Below are 22,752 nucleotides of genomic sequence, written 5' to 3' on the forward strand. Positions count from 1 at the left end.
TTTTCCCCCTTGTTCAAAGCAGCTTCACCAGGTTTGTCAGACATATTCATTATGTCATAAATGTTTCAATACTTCATCAGCCGATCATGGCTCATTTGTACATCTCACAAATGTTGAAACTTCAGGGAGAAGAGGAATAAAAAAAAGCTGCCTCATTCAAAATTTATACTGGAAGGGTGGTGTATGTCTTGTGATATCTTTTGTTTGTGGGGCTGACATGGGGTGTAATTCTGATCTCCCAAAAATCCATTGTATCCGCACTGAATTTAGTCAGATTCTTCATGAGTGCATGTCAGTGTATAACCATGGAATTCTTCAGGCACAAAAGCCTTGTTAATTGAAATAGTATTTTTCAATCATATAAAACATACACTGACTAGTTGCATTTAGTCAATAGTTTTATTAAAGTTATGTAGAATTATTTCAGTTTATCCTAGACAACAACATGGGCAAATAAAATGATGCTTACGTAGAAATGACTGTTGATCAAGATTGTCCCTTTTAATCTAAATGGGGCAGTATACTTGAAATTCAGTGCTTTAGGTCTTGGTGTGACCATGGCTTTTACTTTTCAGGCTATTTGGGCTGAAGTGAACTCCTGTGATCAGTCTTGTCATTACTCTAGCACATTTCCTATTCATTTCAGTGGGAGTTTTACCAAAGTGAGCCATCAACAGAGTTGCAAAAAAAAAGGCTGTCTTGTTAATTCTAAGTTTTTCAATAGTGGGTAAACATAAGCAGTTTGACATTTCAAAATTGTAGCATTTGCTGAAGGGAACCAAAATACAACATATTCAGAATCAACTATGTAGAGAAAGGTAATTAAACTGGTACTTTAACAATGGGAAAGATCTTCCCATTGAATTCAGAAACTTACCAGAGTTAAACTGCCTTTAGCTGAATTTGAAAAATGAGCGGTGCACCCTATCCAAACGGATAACTAATTAATCCTCGCTTATAAGAATATATACCTTTACAGTTAATCCATTAGTTATGGGCACATATTCTTATGAGAATAAATTTTAATGACCTATTGTCAGTCAAGGTATATGGCTTTCACATAGGGCTTTCCTAGCAGCACTTAGGGTGTTGCATGAATTCTTGCTAATTCTACCCTTTTTGTTTTAGCAGAGGTATTAAAAAAACACTTTGAAAAAAAAATAAATTTGAGTGGTCAGAAAGACAAGTTTTGACTTCAGGTGCTTTGGAGCTTTAGATACAGGACAGAAATGACAGAGCTATAATGTAATGGCATATATTGGGAAAATTCTTGCAGTGTACATTCAGGCTTTTTCACAAGAGCTAATATGCAGAATACCTCGCCGTCTTCAATACTCCCCTGGTCCCATTCCTGCAGAATTTCACTTATGCTTAAGGTATGTTCCAGTGGCACATGAAGGTAGGTGTGAAGGAAACCACCTATCACCACCTATTACATTAAACTGTATACAGTTGTGGTCTTAGGTGTACCACCCTGAATTCACTTGCAAAGAAGTAGGCACATAGCGTTCTCTGACCCAGCACCCAACTGACACTTCAGAAACATCCAGAGATGTCACAGGGTAGAATTTGGTTTCAGATTCTGGCACCTAAATGTAGATGTCTACAGTACAGAAATGTGTGATCCTGCTGTGTTGTTCTGCCACTGTAGTCCAGTGAGTTGTAGGTAGTGAAGCCTCAAGGAACTATTCAGTTCCCCAGCAAATGGACACTTGGCGTGTTAGCAGCTGAGTCTGGAGCTCCATCATAATTATGAAGGTGCTAAGGTTCATCTGCATACAGTGCAGGTGCTTGGTGTCAGTTCAGGACTGTGAAATACCCTGCCTCAACTTCACCTGCCACCTCAGAAAGACAGTTTTCTCCTGCCAGCCTTTGTAGCTTGGACACTCCCAGGCTTTCAGATGGCATGAGACACTCAGGTGTGGACAGTACAGCTGAATACAGTCTGTCTTAATGCTCATCCCCTGAGCTTTGACTCCTGACTGTGTACACAGCCTTAATCTGTCATAAGTGCATGCTAAACTTACTAGTTTAAGAATGTCTCTTCAGGTTTTAAACAAATACATGTTACTTCACACTTCCTGTAGGCTCACAGCTCATCTTCGATCAGTTACCACAGCCCTGGTGTTGTGCAGCATCCAATGACAATATAGTCACTTGATTGAGGCATTGAAGGTATCTCAGTCAAACAACATGTTGAAAAGCTGCAGGTTTGTTCCCTGGAATCCATAGTGTGTTGTATGATCCATCAGGGATACAATGAAATGCCTCTTTTGGATGGGGGTTCCTGGGATCAGAGAATCTGAATCATGGCTTGAGCTGTTCTAGAATGCCAATGAAACACTTCTGTGGTTTAAAGGGGTACATGCACATAACATGCTAATAACATGATGAACACCATGGCTTAAGTGATACAGCATTTGAGCTGTGAAAACTTGTAAGTTCTTACCATTCTTCTGAAAGCCATAGCGAGATTTCTCTTGCTACCCTAATTGCTTTAGGAGAGTTAGATAATTACATCAGTGTACTATTGGGCTCAGTCTGTCAGCTCACAGATCTAGGGATGGCCAGGAGCCAAAACCATCTGGAACATAACTCTTGTCACTTCTCCTTAGACAGCAGATTTGGTGGGTCAGGGGTGGCTGAGGACTTTTCCAAGGATTTGGAGCAGGGGTAAGGATGGAGTTGTTGCTGTGTGCAGAGGACAGTGCTCAAATGAAGCTCAGCTGTGCCTCGGTGCCGAAGCAAATGCCTCTGCTTTTGGAAAAACTGGAAAAAAGCTGAAACTACCCGGGAATAAACAGGAAAAAATTCAGGGTTGTGGATCTTCCTGTTTATCTTTCATTTACCCTTCACACAATACATCATTTAGTAGGCTAATTTTTTATGTTTGAGGGAGGTAGTAAGGAATAATCTTATAAGAGCACCAGAGCATTTCTTGGCATATGGGACATTTAGTAATGCAGTTATGTGTTCACTATGTTTTCTGCAGCGGTTAATTTTAAAGTTTGCAGCCAATGTTATTATTAGTTAACCCAGACACTTATGTCAGAAAGCTCAGGAAGTATTTTCAGTCTGTCTGGAAATATACCACAGTTGCCTACTACTGTAAAACTTTAAAATCAGTGATTCAGTGTAAGTTACCCATCTTTGAAAATTTGGTCTGAATAATTTCTTTACCATTTCACAGAAAGTGGAAAGATGGTATTTAATTGTGAAATCAATTTGTAATTTGGAAAAAATACCAGCAACTTTACATTTTTCTCAGCTCATTTTTATGCCATTTCTATTCCTGTTTGACTTACTTCTCTTTTTCAAAACCCTTTCTTATATGTTATATTTAACATTTTAACATCAAAAGCACATTCTTTCATTTTATTTCGTAGTAATAAAGGCAGATTATACACTTCAGTATATTACTTCAGTAATCTTTTGCTGAATAAACTTTTCTCCAAATTCCAATGCCTTGTTTATGTTCAAAAGAAAATTAAAAGTGTAAATCTTGATTCTTTGTTTATAAGGTTTACATTTAGGATCAGCTTTTCTAATGAAAATGTAAATTACCTTTTTACTAGCTCTGTGGAGGTAACAATATTCAAAGAATTTCAGCCTAAAATTTTGTTTTCATTCTAGATTCCACTGCTGAGATTAAAGAAATCAAATTATATGAAAGAATATAAAAATGATCTGGTATACCAGTTTGGGGTGCAGCTCATTAACCTAAGGAGCCCTAAGTGTTTTAGGCAAGCTTGCATACCATCTTGGGGTGACCAGAGTGTAAACTGTTTTGCAGGTGGGACAGGGAGAGACCAGAGAGAAGGGCTGTTCACCTCAGGTTTCATGGCAGCTCAGGGTCAGGATCAAGGAGAAGGAGCCCAGCTTATTTTATGTCTTAAACAAGTTTGTGAAATGGTCCTCTACCTTCGGTAGCACCTGAAGCCTGCTGAGAGGAGGTGATCTTAAAGTGATGGCAATTTTTGTATTTTTCCAGGGTTTCCCATTAGTTGGAGGCCTGATTGAAAATTGGAGGGGAACAGGAAGCTCTCCCATTATTTTTACGTGAGACAGCAGCTAATACAAATCATTATCAGAAGACTGTATCACGATAACCTCACTGATGTAGCATCTGTTCAGTCTGTAGTTTTGACTCTGCAAACAGGCTTGTGTGTCAAGCATATTTATACTTGAACTTTGAAGGATGGGATGGTCACATTTATTGACTACAGTCTGTCCTCATAAAAAAATGACCCTGTGTTGTCTGTGGACAGTTATTATTTGTCCTGGAATCATGCTCTTTGCTCCACAAACAAGAGGCAAAAAAGACAGAGAGGGACATGGTGAGGGAGAATTTTCTAGCCCCCTAAGTAGAGACTCCAGATACCTGATGCTTATGGAAGTTCAGCCACACTGTTACCTTAGAGACGAATTCCTTTGGGCCAGGGATGAGGTAAATGTGAATAAAATGCTAGGAAGGTTTTCCTGCTTTTTTATGTCACTAAATAAATCATACTAGTTTCCATTGCTGTCAGCCTGTCACTTTTTGAGTCACTTAATAATAAATACAAAAATATGAGATCACCAAGCTCATTAATATTTTATGTCGAGCTGTTTTAGTGAATGGTGTCTTTACAGTACCATTGGTTAAAAATACTGACCAGTGGTGGCATACTGCAGACACTGCATTACATTAAAAAATAAACAAGCTGTTTTAATAGCCAGAGAAACTGGCAATGTGATAAAACTTTCCTTCTTGTTTATCTTACGTCACTAATGGTACTTTTATGTTGTTTTTTCTAGCTCCACATGCTGGCGTCAGTCCAGCTGAATATTATCATCAGATGGCTCTGTTGGCAGGCCAGCGCAGCCCGTATGCAGACATCATTCCTTCAGCTGCCACTGCAGGAGCCGGGGCTCTTCATATGGAATATCTTCATGCCATGGATAGTGAGTGATATTTTCTAGAAATGTAGAAAGGTTCCTACAGAGGGAACCACGTGGATTGTTCATGGTCTGACCCGAAAGGCCTCTGTGCTGATAGAGAAGTGGGAGTCAACATAAGCCTCCTCATGAGGCTAGAGGGCCAGAGAATTGATTGCCAAATGCACAAGGGTTATGTCAAGCCTAAAAGTAAACTTGGAATGAAAGTAGGGAGAGGAGCAGGACTGCTCCTGAAAACAGGTTATAAATTTTACTTCTAGCAGGGCTTGAGTGCTTTTGAAAATGTCCTTTTCTATTTGCAATCAGTAACTCACTTTCATAGTTAGTCTGAGTATTTCCCTGATGAGCTCTCTGTTAACAGAAAGTTTACATCTGTTTTTCTGCTAGGAGAGCGTGCCCTGCACCTTTCAGAGAGTGCTAGCTGCAATTACAAGTTGTGTATCATAGACCAATAGACCAGCAACCACTTGTATAGTGAAGCAGTTTGCTGGATTCTCAAGGATCCTGACTTAGTTTTCCATAATATTTCCATAATATTAAGAGCCTTCTTATCCACTTAGCATCTTTCAGTCCTCTAATCTGTCTCTGTTTCTCTGTTGAAGGAGGAAAAGAGAGGACCCCTTTGCAAACTGCTTGCTACTGCTTCTTTTGATCAACCAGAAGGGATTATGCAGAGCATTCCCTCGAGTCATAGATGCTTACATGCTTTTCAGGATGTACTCTGTTCCTTCTGATGAGAGCCATAAAAAATGGTGGCAAGAAGAGGTGGTGATGTTGAGTTTTGCTTGGTAGTGCAAACCAATACAATGGTATTGACAACCTTGTTTTCCTGTAGAATTTTAAGCTTTTTGTTCACATGCAATTTCTTCCTGCTGTTGGCTGCACACCATAGCTGGCGATCTCAGGGAGCCTGGGTGTTGGGAGGTTTACCTCTGGAACACATGGGAATATAGGAATATATATAGCTATCCCTGCAGAACACATGCCTTGGAGTGTGATGTACTTGACTGACCAATAATCTTTATAATAATCAGGCAAGACAGATAATTGTGAAACTGTGCAGGAAAGCTTTTTTCATTCTGTTTCCTTGGATTTGGAGAGGAATAGGGAGAGATGAGGCACACTGCTAATGCACTGAAGGCCTATTAATAATAGGTAATGTAAATTTGCTGCTGTGTTCCACCACAAGGACAGATCCCCAGCTTGTGTGACTGGGCATGGCTTCCTTGCAAAGGATCATAGAATCCTAGAACAGTTTGTGTTGGAAGTGAACTTCAAAGGTCAACTAGTCAAACTTCACTTGCCACGAGCGGGGTTATTTTAAATTTTCAAGGGTTTTGGTTCCTACTGTGAGAGAGTGTCTGAATGCACGTAAGTAGCAGTGCCAAACCACATTCTTGGATGCAGATTTGATCTAATGGGTTTATTCAGCCTTTAGAAAGGTAGATATCTATATATATGCCAGAAAACCAGAGAAAAACAGAAGACACTGCAGCACTCATACAAATAATGCATTTGCAGAAGGATCTCCATGGGTTAGTAGAGATTGTGTATGCTGTAATATACATAGAATTGCATCTTTTACATCCCAAGAACGTTATCACTTCTTACTTAACAGGAAATATTTTGACCTTTGCCCATAATTTCAGTCCATTCATAAAAGGTACCTAACCACCATCTTTAATAAGGATATTTGTGTTCACCAGCTCTACCTAGGATAGATTTGAAATGCACACTTTAATTTGTTTTGTGTTTGTTTTTAAAAATTAAGATCACACATTTGAGATTAATTATACCAGCAACTTTTCAATTAGGCATTTTTTCAGAGTTAGAGACAAAAACTGCACTATTATGCAAATGGGTTATTTTTCAATAGTAAATAGAGAATTAAAATAAGAGTGAATCCTAGTAAGGTCACTCAGCTCACCTTCTGTATTTGATGAGAATGTGTTTAGTCAGGCAATAGCTGCTTTTATCTAAATAGAGTATGAAGTTACCCTTTTACTTTGTAAAAACTAATTAAAACTATCTTAACTTGCATGGGTATACAGTAAATTAATTGTCATTAAGTAGGAATCTGAATGTCCTATCATTCATCATGCTAAAGAAAACCCCTTTCTTCTTTGTCAGATTTTTAGATTAGAAACAAGAACAAAACAATTAGCAGGAAGCTGATATTAAGACTTTTAAAAAGTCCCCAATAACAATGCCCATGTATGCATTTAATAACAAAGTACAGCAATCAGTGCGAAGCAATGCCATTTGTTTGGATCTTTCTTCTTAAGGATTTATATGGTGATCTTAAAAGTAGTCTTTCGCCTTTGCCAGTCTTGTCAAAGGAAGCAGAAGACACATGAGTAGTTTCCCTCATTATCTGCTATCAAATTCTGGGCAAGTTGACTCAACTGACTGAAAGGCTGCTGCTCATTTATTCTGCACAACAACCAAATAGATACAAGCAAGACATTGTTATTTTTTGAAGCAAGTCTGTCTCCTAATTGTGTGCTTAGACAGCATCTAGCACAGAAATTTGGAATCTCTACCCCCTCCTGTAGTGCAAATAATAATTCCAACAGCAGCATGCACTGAGTTCCAAAGTGTATTGTGTACAGTATGGGGTCTTCTGTTTTGTTCTGTGGTGCTGGAAAACTGATTTCAAATGGGGATCATAAGAGTGGGAAAATTATTAATCAGAGGTTAAATCTTATCCAAAGAGCAATAGACTTCTTGCAGCTCTGACATCTTCACTGGCCTTGAGCTGTCTAATTGCAGAATAATAAAGCTTATTCTTTATTCTTCTGCAATGTATTATAAAGCTAAATCTTCCAAGATTATGCTTGCTTAACTGTAATTCTTCTTCATCCTGTCCTGAGCGGCATGAAAACTGGACCAAAATTTTCTCTGCTAGTATAAAGCTTTTCTACAGTTTTGGTGGCCAGAGACCCTGAGCAAGCCTTGCCATCTTCTTGCTTGTTCTAAAAAAGTCCGATTTGTTACCTTTAAGTGTAGCATCAGAACAGGAGCTGAATAGATGTGGAAGGTATTGACAGCACCACAGCAGCAAAACTGAAATTGCTTGTTGTGGCTGTAAAGATACTGAATGCCACAACTATCTTTAAGCACTATAACAATTTTAAAAATCATTGTCTTTTGGGTTGATAGGTGCATTTTTCACTTGGGGAATATGTTCTGCTCTCTTAAATGAAGTTTAGTGGAACGTAGGCATGTACTGTGAGGTTTCAAGATTCCAAATTATAAATATCCTCACTCTGATTTACTTTTGTCTATCCTCACTTAGAACAGAAGGTTTCTCTTTTTCAAAGGTATTTGGTATTGACCTACTCCCTTTGGCATTAGAGACTCTAGTAACCCAGCTGACCTAAAGAGTTTGGGCAGCTGTGGTGCATTGACCTTGGCTGGATGCCAGATGCCCACCAAACTGCTCTGTCACTCCCTGTTCTCAGCAGATGTGGGATAGAATAATAGATGGAAAGCAACACGTAGGTTGAGATAAGGCAGTTTATTCAGGCAGAAGTAAAAGATTGCATGTGCAGAAGCAAAGAGAAAACAAAAGTTTTTATTCTCTACTTTCCACCAGCAGGCAACATCCATCCACTTCCTGGGAAGCAGGGCTCCAGCACAGGGAGGAGTTGCTCCAGAAGGCAAACATTGTGAATAACGAATGCTCCCTCACTCCCTCTTTTCCTTAGCCTTCATGTCTGAGCCAACATCACGTGGGTTGGAATATCCCTTTGGTCAGTTTGGGTCAGCTGGCCTGGTTGTGTCCCCTCCCAGGATCTTTCCCACTTCCAGCCTTCTCATGGGGGGAGAATGTTGGAAGACAGGGCTGTGCCAGCATTGCTCAGCAGCAGCCAAAACTCCTTTCCAGATGCCAGTGCAAAGCACAGCACTGCGAGGGCTGCAGTGGGAAAAAATGAACATCATCGCAGCCAGACCCAAACACCAGCCCAAAGAGTTAAACTGGAGTGAGAAGCTTTGGACTGGGTTGGGTTTCTGTTTGTCAAGCACAGTTGGGGAATGAGGGTGGAGTATCAAAGCCATTCCTTCTTCTCTCATACTGATGACAGATTTATCATTTTGAAAACTAAGACAGAATTTATGATAAACTTTCATAAAGTGAAAACAAAGTTTTTACGCCTCTGTAAACAGAAGGCAGAAGGAGAAGAAAGAAAAAAGTTTTGACTTTAAACCCACCCCCCACAAATGTCCCATGTTCACAGCTTTCAATAAAAACTAGTGCCTGAGACATGTTCAAAGAAGTTTGATTTAAAGGAAGAGAATAAAACAGGTTTGATGAAGTTTGATTTAAAGGGATGGAATAAATGATACATGTCTGAAGATTGCCTTATAAATGATTAAGCAATGCTAAAAACTTCAACTCAGAAATCAAATTCATGGGCAAATTTGCTGGATGGCATATTCCATTTTTGAAATTTATGATGGAGATAGATATCTGTTATTTTAGAATTGATCTCCGCCTCAGAATAAGATCTTTTTTTCTGACACCTGCTGGATTTTTTGTTGGCACATTCAAGTCTTTACTGTCTACTACTGACTTTTTATTTCTGTAATGTCTACTCCAAAAGGGTGACATTTCCAAGCAAATCTTCACTGTCAGCTTCCATTTGCATGCTTTGCCAAAGCTGATGTTTTTTTTTTATCAGCACTTCCACAGAGGTAAATGGATTTTTAGTGAATCAGTGCTCCTTCATTTTCTGATTTTAAAGCATTATTGAGTAGGGAATGTAATACTTCAGTGGGAGAGCACTGTGGGCAGATGAACATCTCAAATTGATAAATAAATATCAAAGTGTTTGTTTTTAAAATAAATGCTGGGCAAGGCTGGGAAGTTTGGTTTAGTATTCAGAAGCACTGACAAATTGTGACCTGTTCCTTCTCATAGTAGCATTCTAACTGAAGCTGATGTTATGCTAAATAAATGGTTAAACAAATGTCCTGTACTGAATGGCCAGCTCATTCTAAAGACTTTTTAGGCACGTGAGACCTAATTAAACCACTAAATTCTGGCAAAGCAGTAATTCCATTCAATTGTATTTTCAGTTTTAAGTTGTGCCCCCCCCTTGAATTGAATCCCTGTCTCCTGTGATCAGACTCCATAGAGATCTTTCCTGGCTGAAGCAGAAATGTTCCCTTTTTGTAGGATATTGTAAAATCTCCCTTAGGAGATTGTTCCTGTCCCAGGTAGATGGAGGGGACTGCTGAATTCCCAGAGCTAGATGGGGCCTGAAACAGCTGCTGCCTGGAGGAACAGAGGAAGGCTGAGACTACTGTATGTGTGGCTCAAGTGCTGGCGCTGCCCCTGGCAGCTGTAAGGAGTGTCTTTCTCCATCCCTGGCCACAGATCTCCTGCATCCAGAGCAGACACAGGGATGCCCTGGCAGCAGCTGACAGGCAAGGCGAAGGTGTAACAAGCAGTGGGCAGACATGCAAGAGCCATAGCATGATTTAGGCAGGGGCTAAAGGAGACAGGTTCAGTCCAGAAAGGGCAAGGAGGAGGAGGAGGGAAGTCTCTGCAGTTTTTGAGACTATACAGGGCACTGCAGGGAATATCATGTCTGTACTTAGCTATGCCCTTGTAAACCCATGATAAAACACTTGAATTGTATCCTCATCTGGGGTAAATTACATTAGAAGCACTAACTCCAGAGGCATTGTTTTAATTCATTCCAGCTGAGCAGTCGGCAGAGAAGAGATGTGGATGAAAGATGCAAGTGCAAATTACTACTATTTTTGTTTTACCATGACATGTATGTTGTATTTCCTTGTTAGATATATTGCAGTTTATTATAGCTGCTGATCGTTGTTGTTTCTTATTTTAGCACAAGAAAAAGATCTCTGCCTTTGAAAGACATGAAGCACAGGACTAATAAAATATCAGACACAGTACAATAGCAAACTCCTAAAAAGGAGATAAAACAGATTACACAAAATAGCATGTGGTAGGTTTTAAGAATAAATAAATGGCTGTACCTAAATTTTTAATGATGAATCAAGGCCTTGATTATTCATTGAAAGATTGGAGCTGTATGGACTAAGGCTTATTCTGGAGACAGAGCAGGAAGGAGCAAAACTCTGTATTACCCAGATGCCAAAGAGAAGGATTATAAATGAAGATCTGATCACACAGTCACAACTGCAATAAAATGGCAGCCCTTGATACTGTATTAAAATCTTGGCTAGCATGCACAGAAAGAAGGGGAACCCACTCAGGTGTTTAAGAAAGCATACTAATAGATTCTAATCTAGCTCAGGTTTTAAGATTATTCTAATTAGAGTCATTTGGGTTTTTCTTCTGGTTATTGTTAGACATGTAAATTTAATTACCCTGCAAAAAATTGGTCCTGGACACAAAGATAGGAAAGACAGACAGGCCTATACTGGATGCTTGTGGCCAGTTGTGAATTATTAGAAAGTTACAGAAAATGTCAGGGACTCTAGGAGAAGTAGCTGCAAAGTAGGCATCAAACCCAAGACCTGCATGACCCTGGCTGTCAGGATCATTAGGATTCAGTCCTTTGCTACAGGTTAAAGGGATTAAAAGGGTAGAAGCAGCAGTACTGTTAAAGGAAATTGTTCAGTACGCAGTGGGGAAGCTAATTCTCTCCTTGCTTTCAACCAAGATAGAAAATAATTAAATAAAGGGAATAAATTTAAGGTGATATATCTTCTGTCAGGACTGCAGAGCGTTGGGATGACATGGTAAAATAGATCAGAAGAGGTAGAGATTTTCAGGACAGGACATAAAATTTAGAAATGTAATATGTATTTATTTAAGTGGTATCTGTATGTTTGCCTTCATTTTGCTGCTTTGAAAAGTCTGTTTTCCAGTTTTAAAGAAATTTAGCAGTTGTAGGCCCCTATACACTCCAACAAAAGAATATCATGGGATCTTGGACAAATTCAAATAAAGCCTACTGTTCTCATTTGAACACTCTGAATGTCAATCTGATTTCTGCTGATAGAGCTGGCCCTTTTAGTATTTGTTTTAGGCCTGATTTTTAGTTTTGCATCAAGTATCCCCCTGGCAGAATTATGGTCGACAAAGGAAAGACTGCCTCTTCATTTCTATATTGTATTTGACATGTGTAGGTTTGGCTCTACGTATTAAAGTGTTGTGGTTTGGGCTTGCTGGTATCCCCCATCTGAACCATTGTCTCATTGCTCATGGTTGAATTAATGATGTGAATGTCTAAGAAGCCATCAGATTCATAAATCACCAGAAATGAGAGGGATAACTCATAAAAGTCTTTTCCTTTTGTTTAGCCATTTATCATTTTGCTTGCACATTAATAAACAGAGCTCCCCTGAGGTAAGCCATAGGAAGAAAGATTTTTCTTCCTAATTTTCCTCAATCGTAGCCAGTAGATCACAAATGAAGAGAGCGGACTTGTCACAGTGTGCTGGTGTCTCCCTCTACCCATCACTGATAACAAATAAATCCCATGAAGTACCCTGGTGGGTAATTATTTTTGTTTCCATAACAGGTGCCAGGTTTCCGAGTCCGAGGTTGTCAGCTAGACCGAGCCGTAAGCGCACGTTGTCCATATCCCCCCTGTCTGATCACAGCTTTGACCTTCAGACCATGATACGGACATCTCCAAATTCCTTGGTCACCATTCTCAATAATTCTCGTAGCAGTTCATCAGCCAGTGGCTCTTATGGCCACTTATCTGCAAGTGCAATAAGGTAAGAATTGTATTTTCTACATGAATTGTGTATTCTCATTTATGTGTCACACACACACAAATGTTAACATATACTCACATCTTCAAGTAACTTGTGGGGTTTTTTTGTGACTATGTGCATTTTGCAGTTTCTATAATGTGTATTCACCTGAACTTAAAGTATAAAGTATTATTTTCTTGCTCAGAAAGGTAACCAGAAGGAACTTTTTAGCCTATTACTATCCAGTGCAGATAATATTTTGTCTGACCAGCAGGAATGGTGTGTGTTTTTGAGTCCAGGCATCCATTTTCAGAGAAGAAACTCTAGGATAGGCAAGTGACTTAAGTCACTTGGGTTCTTCTAGCCATAGATATGATGGACAGTGAAATGTTCCTACATTACAATCATCAGAAAGTAAAGAAGAGAAGTATGGTACTGTTCAATTCAAATGTTTGGCTTTAACTTTTGGGTATTCATCTCCAATTTTTTATTTTTTTTTTTTCATGTGTTGAAAGATATGACATTCTCTGGCTAATTTTTTTTCTCTTTTTTTGTGGCACCAAGGAAGTACTGTCATCAGAAATTCTGTGATTTTGACTTTGTTGCTTCACTTCTGTGTGCAAGAAGATAGTCAGAAATGGTTGTTCTGGAGGCAGAAGAGCAGAGTAGCAAATGAAGAGATGGACAGAAGTTGTACAGAGAAGGGAAGCAAAATAGGGCACAAAGGAGAGGGCACTAAAGGAATAGTGTAAAAACAAAAGAGTGGAAGAAAATTAAGAGCTGCAGCAGGAAAAATGGAGATGCAACTGCAGAACATTTTTGTATTTGTAGCATGGGTATATGTTAACTGAGAAAAGCTCCTTTGGTATTCTAAAATAAAATCCCCCACCTCTCCAAAGTGTCAGAAAATGTTGGGCTTATAGTTATAACCCTCAAAGAGTGCTTCTGGGCCCTGGCTTAACAGCAGCTTCCACCTTCAATTTGCAATGAGGCAAAGAAGCAAGTCCCTATAGCAGTTTCTTGAGATGGGGCACCTATTTTAGGCAAGGCTCAAAAACACTACCAAGATAATGTGTTTGTCCCCTTGTGTGGGCTATTCACTTAAAAAGTCAGATTTGATGAGCCTCGTGGGTCCCATCCAATTCAGAATATTCTGTGAAATCTTGAAATGCTTCTGTGGCAAAAGTGACACATTTACAGCTTTGAAAACAGGCTATGGGGATTTTCACTCCTGGAGAAGATGGGGGGCACACAAGTGGTGTGTTAGAAACCATGAGCCTGGTAAACTCCGAGAGTGACACCACTGTAAATATTGATATTTTTGTAAGTGCTGTGTTTTCCTTTTTAAGCACTTGTAAACAGTCATGCTTCGTAGCACTGATGTACTTGAGTAGCTGTGTAGTAGTTCACAAGTACAGTGTCATAGCTCTGCGAAGTACAACTTCGCAGTCAATGGAGCCATGGTCCCAATTATGAAGCTCCTTAATGAAGAATGTGATTTATGTCAATGGCTGCCAGCAGTTGGACCACATCTGTCAAATACACGTAACTGTGTGGAGGTGTGCTATCTGAACTGTCATTAGGGTGGGATGGCACTTAATAACTAAATTCCTTTCCCATAACTTGTGACTTTGGTAAAGCAAATAGTGCGTGAAAGTTGGCATAGTCTCTGCAGTGGAGTAAGTCTTCTTTCACTCCTCCAAAGCAAAGCTGGAGTCAGATGAATAGTTTTGTTGAAGACAGTTGTGGAACTGGAGGGAGCTGTGGGCAAAGACTGAGTAAGGATGCTAGGGAGCCTTCAAAGTGAGTCTGGTGAACTGGTGTCACTGAAGAAAGCAGTGCTTGTGTGGTTGAACCTATGGTGGACCAAAGCTTTCAGCCCCTCTTGGTCATACTTCCCAGGAATGCATAATACAGAATTTCACATGATTTTGAATTAAGATTTTTTTTTTCCATTTTTATAAGGGTATGTCTATTCAGCATGCAAATTTGGAAATGTGTACCTCCATTCTTCTCAGTTGAAAGGAAGGAAAGAGAGAGCTCTTCTTCCTGCTTTTCAGCTCACCTCTGTTGGTGCCCTTTTAACTTCTCCAGTGTGAACCTGTCTGTATAAACCAAAATAAACAGTGATGTAAGGTATTAAACACAAACCACATTTAATTTCCTTAATAAATTCCAAGACTAAATGCCAACAGGACTGTCATTAAAACCTAATTTATTATCCACTGTCTTGCAAATAATACATTCAGCACAAGAACTGTTGTATTGAATAAAACCATAGGTTCATCCCATTTAATATCCTGTCAGCAACCATGATCAAAGTCTATAAAGAAACATTTCCTGGTGTAAAATCCCAGCTTCTGGAAACTTGCAGGTTAACGTCATCAGAGTTGCTGCAAGAAAATGGTACAATTCAGCAAGCCACTAGATGGAATTGCAAGACAGGAAGGATTTATACTTCCTATAATATCAGTAGCATTAACTATACTTAACATTACACAATCATTCTACTTCTTGATATTGTTTCCCATCTTTTTTTAATTTAGTCCAAATAATTTACAATTGGCAGCATTCTTCATGGTAAATACCTATCTAATGCTGAATATTTCCAAAAAACATCAGCAAGGTTATTAATTTATCCAAATGAAGTTAGGGAAGAAGAGATTTTTCTGCACAAACTAGAAGAGCTATTGCTTACCTTTTTTACTGGGAAGCTGAACTTTGCCAGGAATGTTGCCTAGACAATGTAGATGTGATCTTTGCTGTTCTTGAGAAATTGTCCCATTCAGCCAAGTGATAAGCTCTTAAGAGGTTTCTATTAGCATGTGTTAAATAAACGAAGCACTCAGTCCAGGGCCCACAGAGGGGAAGGAGGACCTTTCCCTGCAGCTGCAGCTCTGGTACCTCCTTGGGAAGCCTGTGGAGTCTCAGCTGTCTGTCCAGCCAGAACAGTTTTGTGAAACATAAAGCAGTCTTTAGAGGAGACAGGAGACACCCCAGAAACTGTACAAGCTAAGCAAGTTGGTGTGAGATGCCTTTCTATAACACAATATAGACTTGCCGCAGAGGAGAGAAAAGGCTGCAAAATAAAGCACTCAGAAGTCAGTCATTCGGAGAATGAAGGTACTGCCCCCTTGTGATTGTGCTCTGATACCATCTTTAACTTCAGGGTTGCACGGTTTTTGTAGGGCCCCTGTCTTCTTCAGTGCACAGCCTGAACATCCTGAACATCCTCTGTGGATCAGTGAGAGCCACAGGACACTGCCTCACCTGTTTCAGGCAGCCTGAAAGGGAAGGGAGCCTCGTACCTGGTTGTTTGCTCCCTGGAGGGCCTCGTGTGCTCTTGCATCACAATTCCAGACTGATGCTGGGCAAACTGAATTAGTCCAAAGTGTCTGCCAGGCTCAGTTTGTCTTCTGGAGTCCCAGCCTACCACTCTTAGGTCTTCAGTTGAGTCAAATTACTCACAGCTATGACTTGAAGATACTGACAGCTGTTTTGGACACTTCATATGCTGTGTCATGTTTACTAGCCCAGATCTTCTTGCCTGAAATTGGGTGACCTCAATGAGTGACACTTTTTGCCTCCATCTTTCTTTGATTCACATTCCTGTGCAAAATGAATCCTTCCCCCTCACCTCAGAGGGAGGTTGAAAGCATTAATGTTTTGTGAAGCAATTAGATTATACAGTGATGAGCACAGTGGAGAAGCTCAGGAGGGTGTCAGTAATTATTTATTCACTGATGGTTTAAATACAAGGGAAGGAAGGCCTATGGGCATTACTCTGGGCACAGAGAAAAAAAATACCAGAGGACCTCTTGCTGAAGGCTACCATGTGTCTTGTGGACTGAATGAGTTAAGAATCATGCAGAGGGGAAAAGGGGTGTGCTGTCACATAACTGAAAGCTTATAAAGCAAAATAAAAAGTCAGCACATGAAGATGTGGGCAGGTTTACTTCTGTTATGTTTAATTTTGTGGGTTCAATGCTCTTTTACACTCATTTTTGTAAAGGTGCTGCTTGTGTTAAGAAAGTGTCTCCAGGACCTCACTGGTCTTTGCACTGGCTAAAAAAAGAGGCTGAAAGAGTACATCCTGTGCTTCACACAGCTTTTCAGCATTGGATCCTCTGTATGAGCACTGTGGGATGCTGAGGATGAAATCAGGTGAAAAGAGCCACATTTTGGTCTCTGTTTGTACAAAGCCAAGTACAGAAGGGCTCTGGTCTTTGACATGGATACTACTGTAGTTTGAATAATAAATACTAGTAGTTTAGCACAATCCAGAGAGAGCTTTGCCATTGTCAGCTGGCAATGTAGTGCTGTATCCTGACTACTGGCTGAGTACTTGAAAAGGAGATGACACTCCTGCTGACAGCTTATAGTGGATCTCCTTTAGCACACCAGGTAGAGCTTCTACTTTGTGCATTTGAAAACACCTGGTTTAGGTCTCAGCTGGGAGAGATTATGCAGAAAGGAGGTGTGTGAAATAGCATCAAATGAGGATAATCCTTCATTTGACATTTACTCATTTGGTTACCTGCCTCAGTCCTGCAGTGCAGCACCCCTGCTATTAATCCTTTGTCAAGACGTACTTAATGTTCTATCTGCTACCTGTGACAATTATTAGACTTTGCACTTCAGTAGCACTTCTTTTTGAGAGACAGCATGGTTTAGAGTGAGTATAGAGGGGGTAATCACTTCCCATGATGTTAAGAGTACTGATTCAAAACCTTTACAAAAGATTAACTGGTCTTTAATAAACACAGGAGGCTGGGACTTCATGTTCCATAGGATTTGAAATTTAGAACCTCTAGTCCCTTGGCAATGCTGTGATACCAAAATTATAAAGTCAGTCAGAAAGTGATCTGAATTCCCTGTCAGATCCAAGGTGTTTAAATCAGTAGTTCCACCTACTACAAGAGACTTCCTTTGGGTCTAGGCAGATAAAACTGGGAATATAACTTAGCTGTCTTGTAACCTGTGAAAATTCAGTTTCATGTGAGCAGAAGAGCCCTTTGGGATCTCCTTGAAGGTTTGAAAGAAACTGAGAAAACACAGTAGCATTTTCTTTTTTCCCCATGAGCTGCCCTGTTTCCCTGATAGTATCAGAACAATTAACATAGCATGGTTAATTACAGCCAGACTCTGGCTGCTCTGGCTCCCATCACTTTGCTCTGAGTTGATCTGAAGCATCAGGGAATGGTGGAAAGGATATTTTCACAAAAAGCACTAGAAAGGGATAGCTGGGTTTGTAGGGTGAGCTTAGACAGCAGTGGATTAACATCAGTGAAGAGAGTTATATTTCTCCAAGCAGGTATTGGATTCTTAGTTAACTTCCTCATCTCATATAAGCTCCTCGTATAGAATGCTTGCTGTATAATGAGTCAGTGCATTGTATCTAGAGATGAGTGACTAGGTAATAATTTCTCCAGTTTTCCTTAACAAACACAAAGAAAAAATCAAGAGAAAAATAAAAATAGAATTAAGATATCCAAATGAAGTACAGAGATATCAACAGAGGAAAGTGAAAGAATCTTTAGCAGAGAGACCAACAGTCTAATTATACTCTGTTGAAAAAAAAAAAAAAGGAAAGAGTATCCTTTTATCAGGTTTAAATTATCCAGTTTTTGAATTTAACAGAATGTCTCATGGTTATAAGACAGGAAGCCCTCATGTTCTCAATCCTCCTTCTTTATTCAATATTTTATATATTCTTATTATGTCTCCTCTTATTCATCTCCTTTCTGATGTTGTTTTCAGTCTGCTCTTTAGAGTTCTTGCATTGTCTTTTCTGCTGATACTGTCTGAAAGTCTCCTTATACTACATGCAATAATATTCCAGGGGAGGACCAGCAATTCAAATGCACCATGATTTTTTCTATTTTTTTTCCCCTGGCCAATTGTTTTAACATGTTTTTTTCCATAGCTTCATGTTGATCAAATTTTCATTCCTTCATTGAATTCTGCATTGAGACAAGCAAGTGCTTCTTGTCATTTGTCTCAGTTAATTTAGAACCAGTGTATGAGTAGCTCTGACTCCATTTCAGTATCGATATGCATCTTGCTATCAGTACTGCTCATTCATCTAGCGTACTGGGCTCTAAAGATAACCACTTAGCTTTCACCATGCTGCTCAAAATAATTTTGTCACATATGCAGATATAATTTTTTCATTTCTCAACCCCATGCTCAGATTGCTGACAATTGCACTATGAAACAGAAGACCCCATCTGTGAATTTGTATCTAATCTTTACTTAAATCCAGCTACTTTAATTCTTACCTTTGATTGGTGTTTTAGACTGTAAGTTGTAAGTTTGTATATTTCTGTAATTATGTCTGTGTAAAAGGACACAATCAGATGCTGGTTAATGAAATGGAAAAGGACATATTTAGCATAGCACAGGTAGAACAAAATACATTCACAGCAGTATTTTGCAAGAAGCTTGTAATGATAGGATGTGTTGGATAAAAAGTTTGATGATGTAATTATTATTATTATTATTATTGTAATTAGCATTTATAGGTTTTTTGTTGTTTCATTATCACTCTTACTGAGATCTGCCTAAGTTAGATACAGAGCTGACTGACTGAAAGCCTTTCTTACATTAAAAGCTTTCTAATTAATTGCATGCAATATGTTGTAAATGAAAGCTTTGTTTCAATTCAGACTGAGTCAAATTCAGTCTGAGTGCAACCCCTCTGAAACAGGTCCTACTCTAACTAGACCTTCACATATGTGCAATATAGGGCTTTATTCTCCATGGTCTTGTACTGTGGTTAATCTAAAGAAGGGAATATAATGCTCTATCCTGCAATAATAGCTTCATTTCATACCTTCTTTCAAGAAGTGTGAATGACAGAGAAGTGCCACAAAGTGAATAAAAGTGAAATTCACCAGTATTACAGAAAGTTGCATCTGTATCAGGCTCTGTGGAAATATAACCATGCATCTGGCCTCCTGTACAAAGCTCATGTAGATTATAGGAGGGTGACATTCAGGGACATTGTTTCAGAGGTCACTCACACCTTGCGTTAGAAAGTGGTGGATGTTTCTCACCAGAAACACCAGAACCATGAATGGCAAGATTTCTGCCTTTGGAAAGTGCAAAATCTAAGGAGCTGAACAACATAAAGAATGCAGACTATGCAGGCACCTATTGCATCCACATTTACATGTACAGGTGCACCTATATACAAGTGAGATTATGTATACATGCCTGTAAATCTGTGTCACAGATCTTCTAATTTAAAGCCCATTTGAAGCAACTTGCTCCAGACCAGCTCAGTGTTGCTCAAAGACTTTAAAATCATTGAATCCAGAGCAATATTAGTTCCAGCAAAGTTCTCAAGCTAAGACAAGTGTGCTGGAGTTTAGCACTTCATTACTTCATTTTCAGACCCTAAAAGCAAGTATTAATTAGCACTTTGAATGTAATAAATTTTACCAGTTTTAGAAGCCTGAAAGTGCTTAGCCATGAATTTAATTCAACATTATGTTTGCTAGAAGCAGCATCAGCTTGCATGGAGGGAGCACAGATAAATTATGCAAGGTACCATTAATTCAAAGTCCAGTTAGGATACTGAGGATTCCTTCACAGGAATAATCCAGTGAGAAGGACAAAGCTGACGGTGCTGTCTGAGCACATAAGGTTAATCAGCGTGGCCCCACTGCTCTCAGTGAAACGATGCCATTTTACTCTGGGTATGGCAATATATTCATGAAGAAAAATTTCACCTAGCCTAGCAGATAAAACAGAATAGATAACAAGGTAAGCTGAAGAGAAACTACAAACCACAGACTGTTAATTTTAAACTGGTAATAGAAAAGTAAAAAAATAAAAAGGGGCAATGATGTATGTGAATTGAATACAATTGTACAGTGATGGTTATTATCTGATGAAAACTGGAAAACCTAGTAAAATACATGCTCTAATTTATTAGATGCAAGATATGTCTTTTTATGAATTCATTTAGATGACTTGTCTCTAAGTTAATGATTTTTAATGCAACATGTCAACATTACAAATGCAGAAGGATATTTGAAACCTAGTCATTTTTAAAATATTTTTTCAAAGGATTTCAAGTCTCATACCTGCATTCAAGATTACAGTATGTCTGTGATTCATAGTCAAAGTCTTGTGTTTCATAGCCAAAGTTGAGTATTGTTTTCCCCTGTACTTGAGTAACATGCCATAAAAACTACTGATGACTTCTCTACATTGCCTACTCAAAGCACAGTGTTGCAGTTAAAAAATTCAGGGAGAAGAACAGAATTTAAAGCACAATTTTTTATTACTAGAAGTATTACATATATTGTGGGTAAACTGCTCCAAACAGAAGTGCATTTTGAAGTCTTCCTGTAATGCTGTTTGGTTTTTGTTTCGTGTCTAAGATACTTGAAGCAGTAAGAGTTTCTCAAATCTCTTAAGGGCTGCAAGGCTGCCAAGTGATTTGTCACTCATGTGTCCTGAGCAATTTATCATCATTCACTCTTGCAGGTTGGTGCCATGAGGAGAAGTAGAGGACAGAGTTAGAAACTTCTTTTTACTCAGTCCTGTGTGTTTACAAGGAATGTACTTAATTCCTGTTTCTGCCAGCTCAAACAACAGGAGATGGTTTTCTTACATATTGTTACTGGTTGCTTCTTATCTTCTGCATCCTTGTCTAAGGAGAACTCACTGGCTTGTTTTCTTCTACACCTCTTCTGGGGTCTAACTCTGAGTCTGTCCTGCTGACTGTCCACAGCTTTTCACATCTGAGTATGCAGTGTTCCTGGCTCCATCTTATAGATGTACATTGTTCCATCAAAAGATCTATATAAACTTCTATGCATGAAGTCAACTTACGCAGATTCTCTCAGCACCCATGGCTCAGCTCCCAGCCATGCTTACATATGTCCTGTATTTGGAATAGTGGCTCCTACATGGCAGTTTATCATGGGATGAATGAAGCTGTTTCTTCTATTAGGTTTTATTTTTTAAAAAACAGCAGATGAGCATATGAAAAGCTGTATTTGATCACTGTTAACTTGTGACTTGTATTATGACTTACTTGAGATTACTGTGTCTGTAAGACCCAGGCTTTAGGACGGCACTTAAGGACTTGCTGAAGTCAGTCCCTCTTCTGAAGTATTTAAGAGTTATTAGGGTGCTTTCCTGAACAATAGCTGGGTCCATTAGTAAAACAGAAAGGTGCTTGTTTGCCTCTCAACAACTTTCATAAACAATTTATAAGGACTTTGGAAACAGAAATGAAAAACTGAAGGTGAAATCCTGGCCTGGTCTTAGTAAAGGATAAAAACATCATTGAATTCAGTGAGTCCAGATATTCTTCCAACATTAGTGGTTTCCTACTAACTCAGATTTCTCGGTTTCCCTTGTTCACAGGCTTCATGCAACTCTTAAGGGACAATGAGCCAAAATGGTGACATCTGTACCTACTTGAATATGAGTATTATATATATTGTGGGTAAACAAACAGAAGTGCATTTTAAAGTTAACTAGGTATTATCCTAGTTTGTGATGATCAGCTTTATTAAACATGAAGGCAGTCCACCTAGAAATTACTTAGCCCTTTCTTGAACTGGGTTTTTTTTTTTGGAGGGATTTTTATAATTTGGTGTAAGTCCCTGATGGCAAGAGCAGATGATGGAGGCTGTACAGCAAACAGGGAGTGCCAAGGCCCTTCCATGAGTCAGGAAGGAGCTGCATGTCCCTGTGCAGTGCTGGTTGCACCCTCCCTCGTGAACTGAGTGTTAGGACTGTGAGTGCAGCACCCAGACATCAAAGACCCTTCAAAAGGCCAAAAGGCCTGAAGCCCTCTCCTGCCCCATGATCTAGATGGAGACAGTGTGTCTCACAACACCCCACGTTCCTGTCCGATGACCTGTTCTACATTATTTATTTCAAAAGATGCTGGACAGCTGGGGTACTACAAGAACAAGCAAAGAAAAAGATCAGAGGTCTGAAAAATTATATGGATGAGTTGAAATAGAGTTTACCTGGTTTTTTTTCCAGACTGGACAGGAAGAAGGCATAGAAATAATTTCCAATATTTAAAAAAGAAAAGAGAGGAAGGGGAAGGCAGATAATGAGTGCTACGTGGAA

The 22,752-nt window shown here is 39.2% G+C and overlaps 1 protein-coding gene across 2 annotated transcripts in view; it reads left to right on the plus strand.

Moving 5' to 3' along the window:
• GLI3 (GLI family zinc finger 3) overlaps positions 1–22,752 on the plus strand; it is a 207,140-nt gene that overhangs the window by 134,558 nt on the left and 49,830 nt on the right. For both annotated transcript variants that reach the window (XM_015618985.1, XM_015618988.1), the window contains exons 6-7: positions 4,798–4,944; positions 12,465–12,666. In XM_015618985.1, coding sequence (XP_015474471.1) covers positions 4,798–4,944; positions 12,465–12,666 — 349 coding nt within the window. The remainder of the gene's footprint in view (positions 1–4,797; positions 4,945–12,464; positions 12,667–22,752) is intronic.

The sequence above is a fragment of the Parus major genome, chromosome 2, assembly GCF_001522545.3.
Source record: "Parus major isolate Abel chromosome 2, Parus_major1.1, whole genome shotgun sequence".
Taxonomy (NCBI): Eukaryota; Metazoa; Chordata; class Aves; order Passeriformes; family Paridae; genus Parus; species Parus major.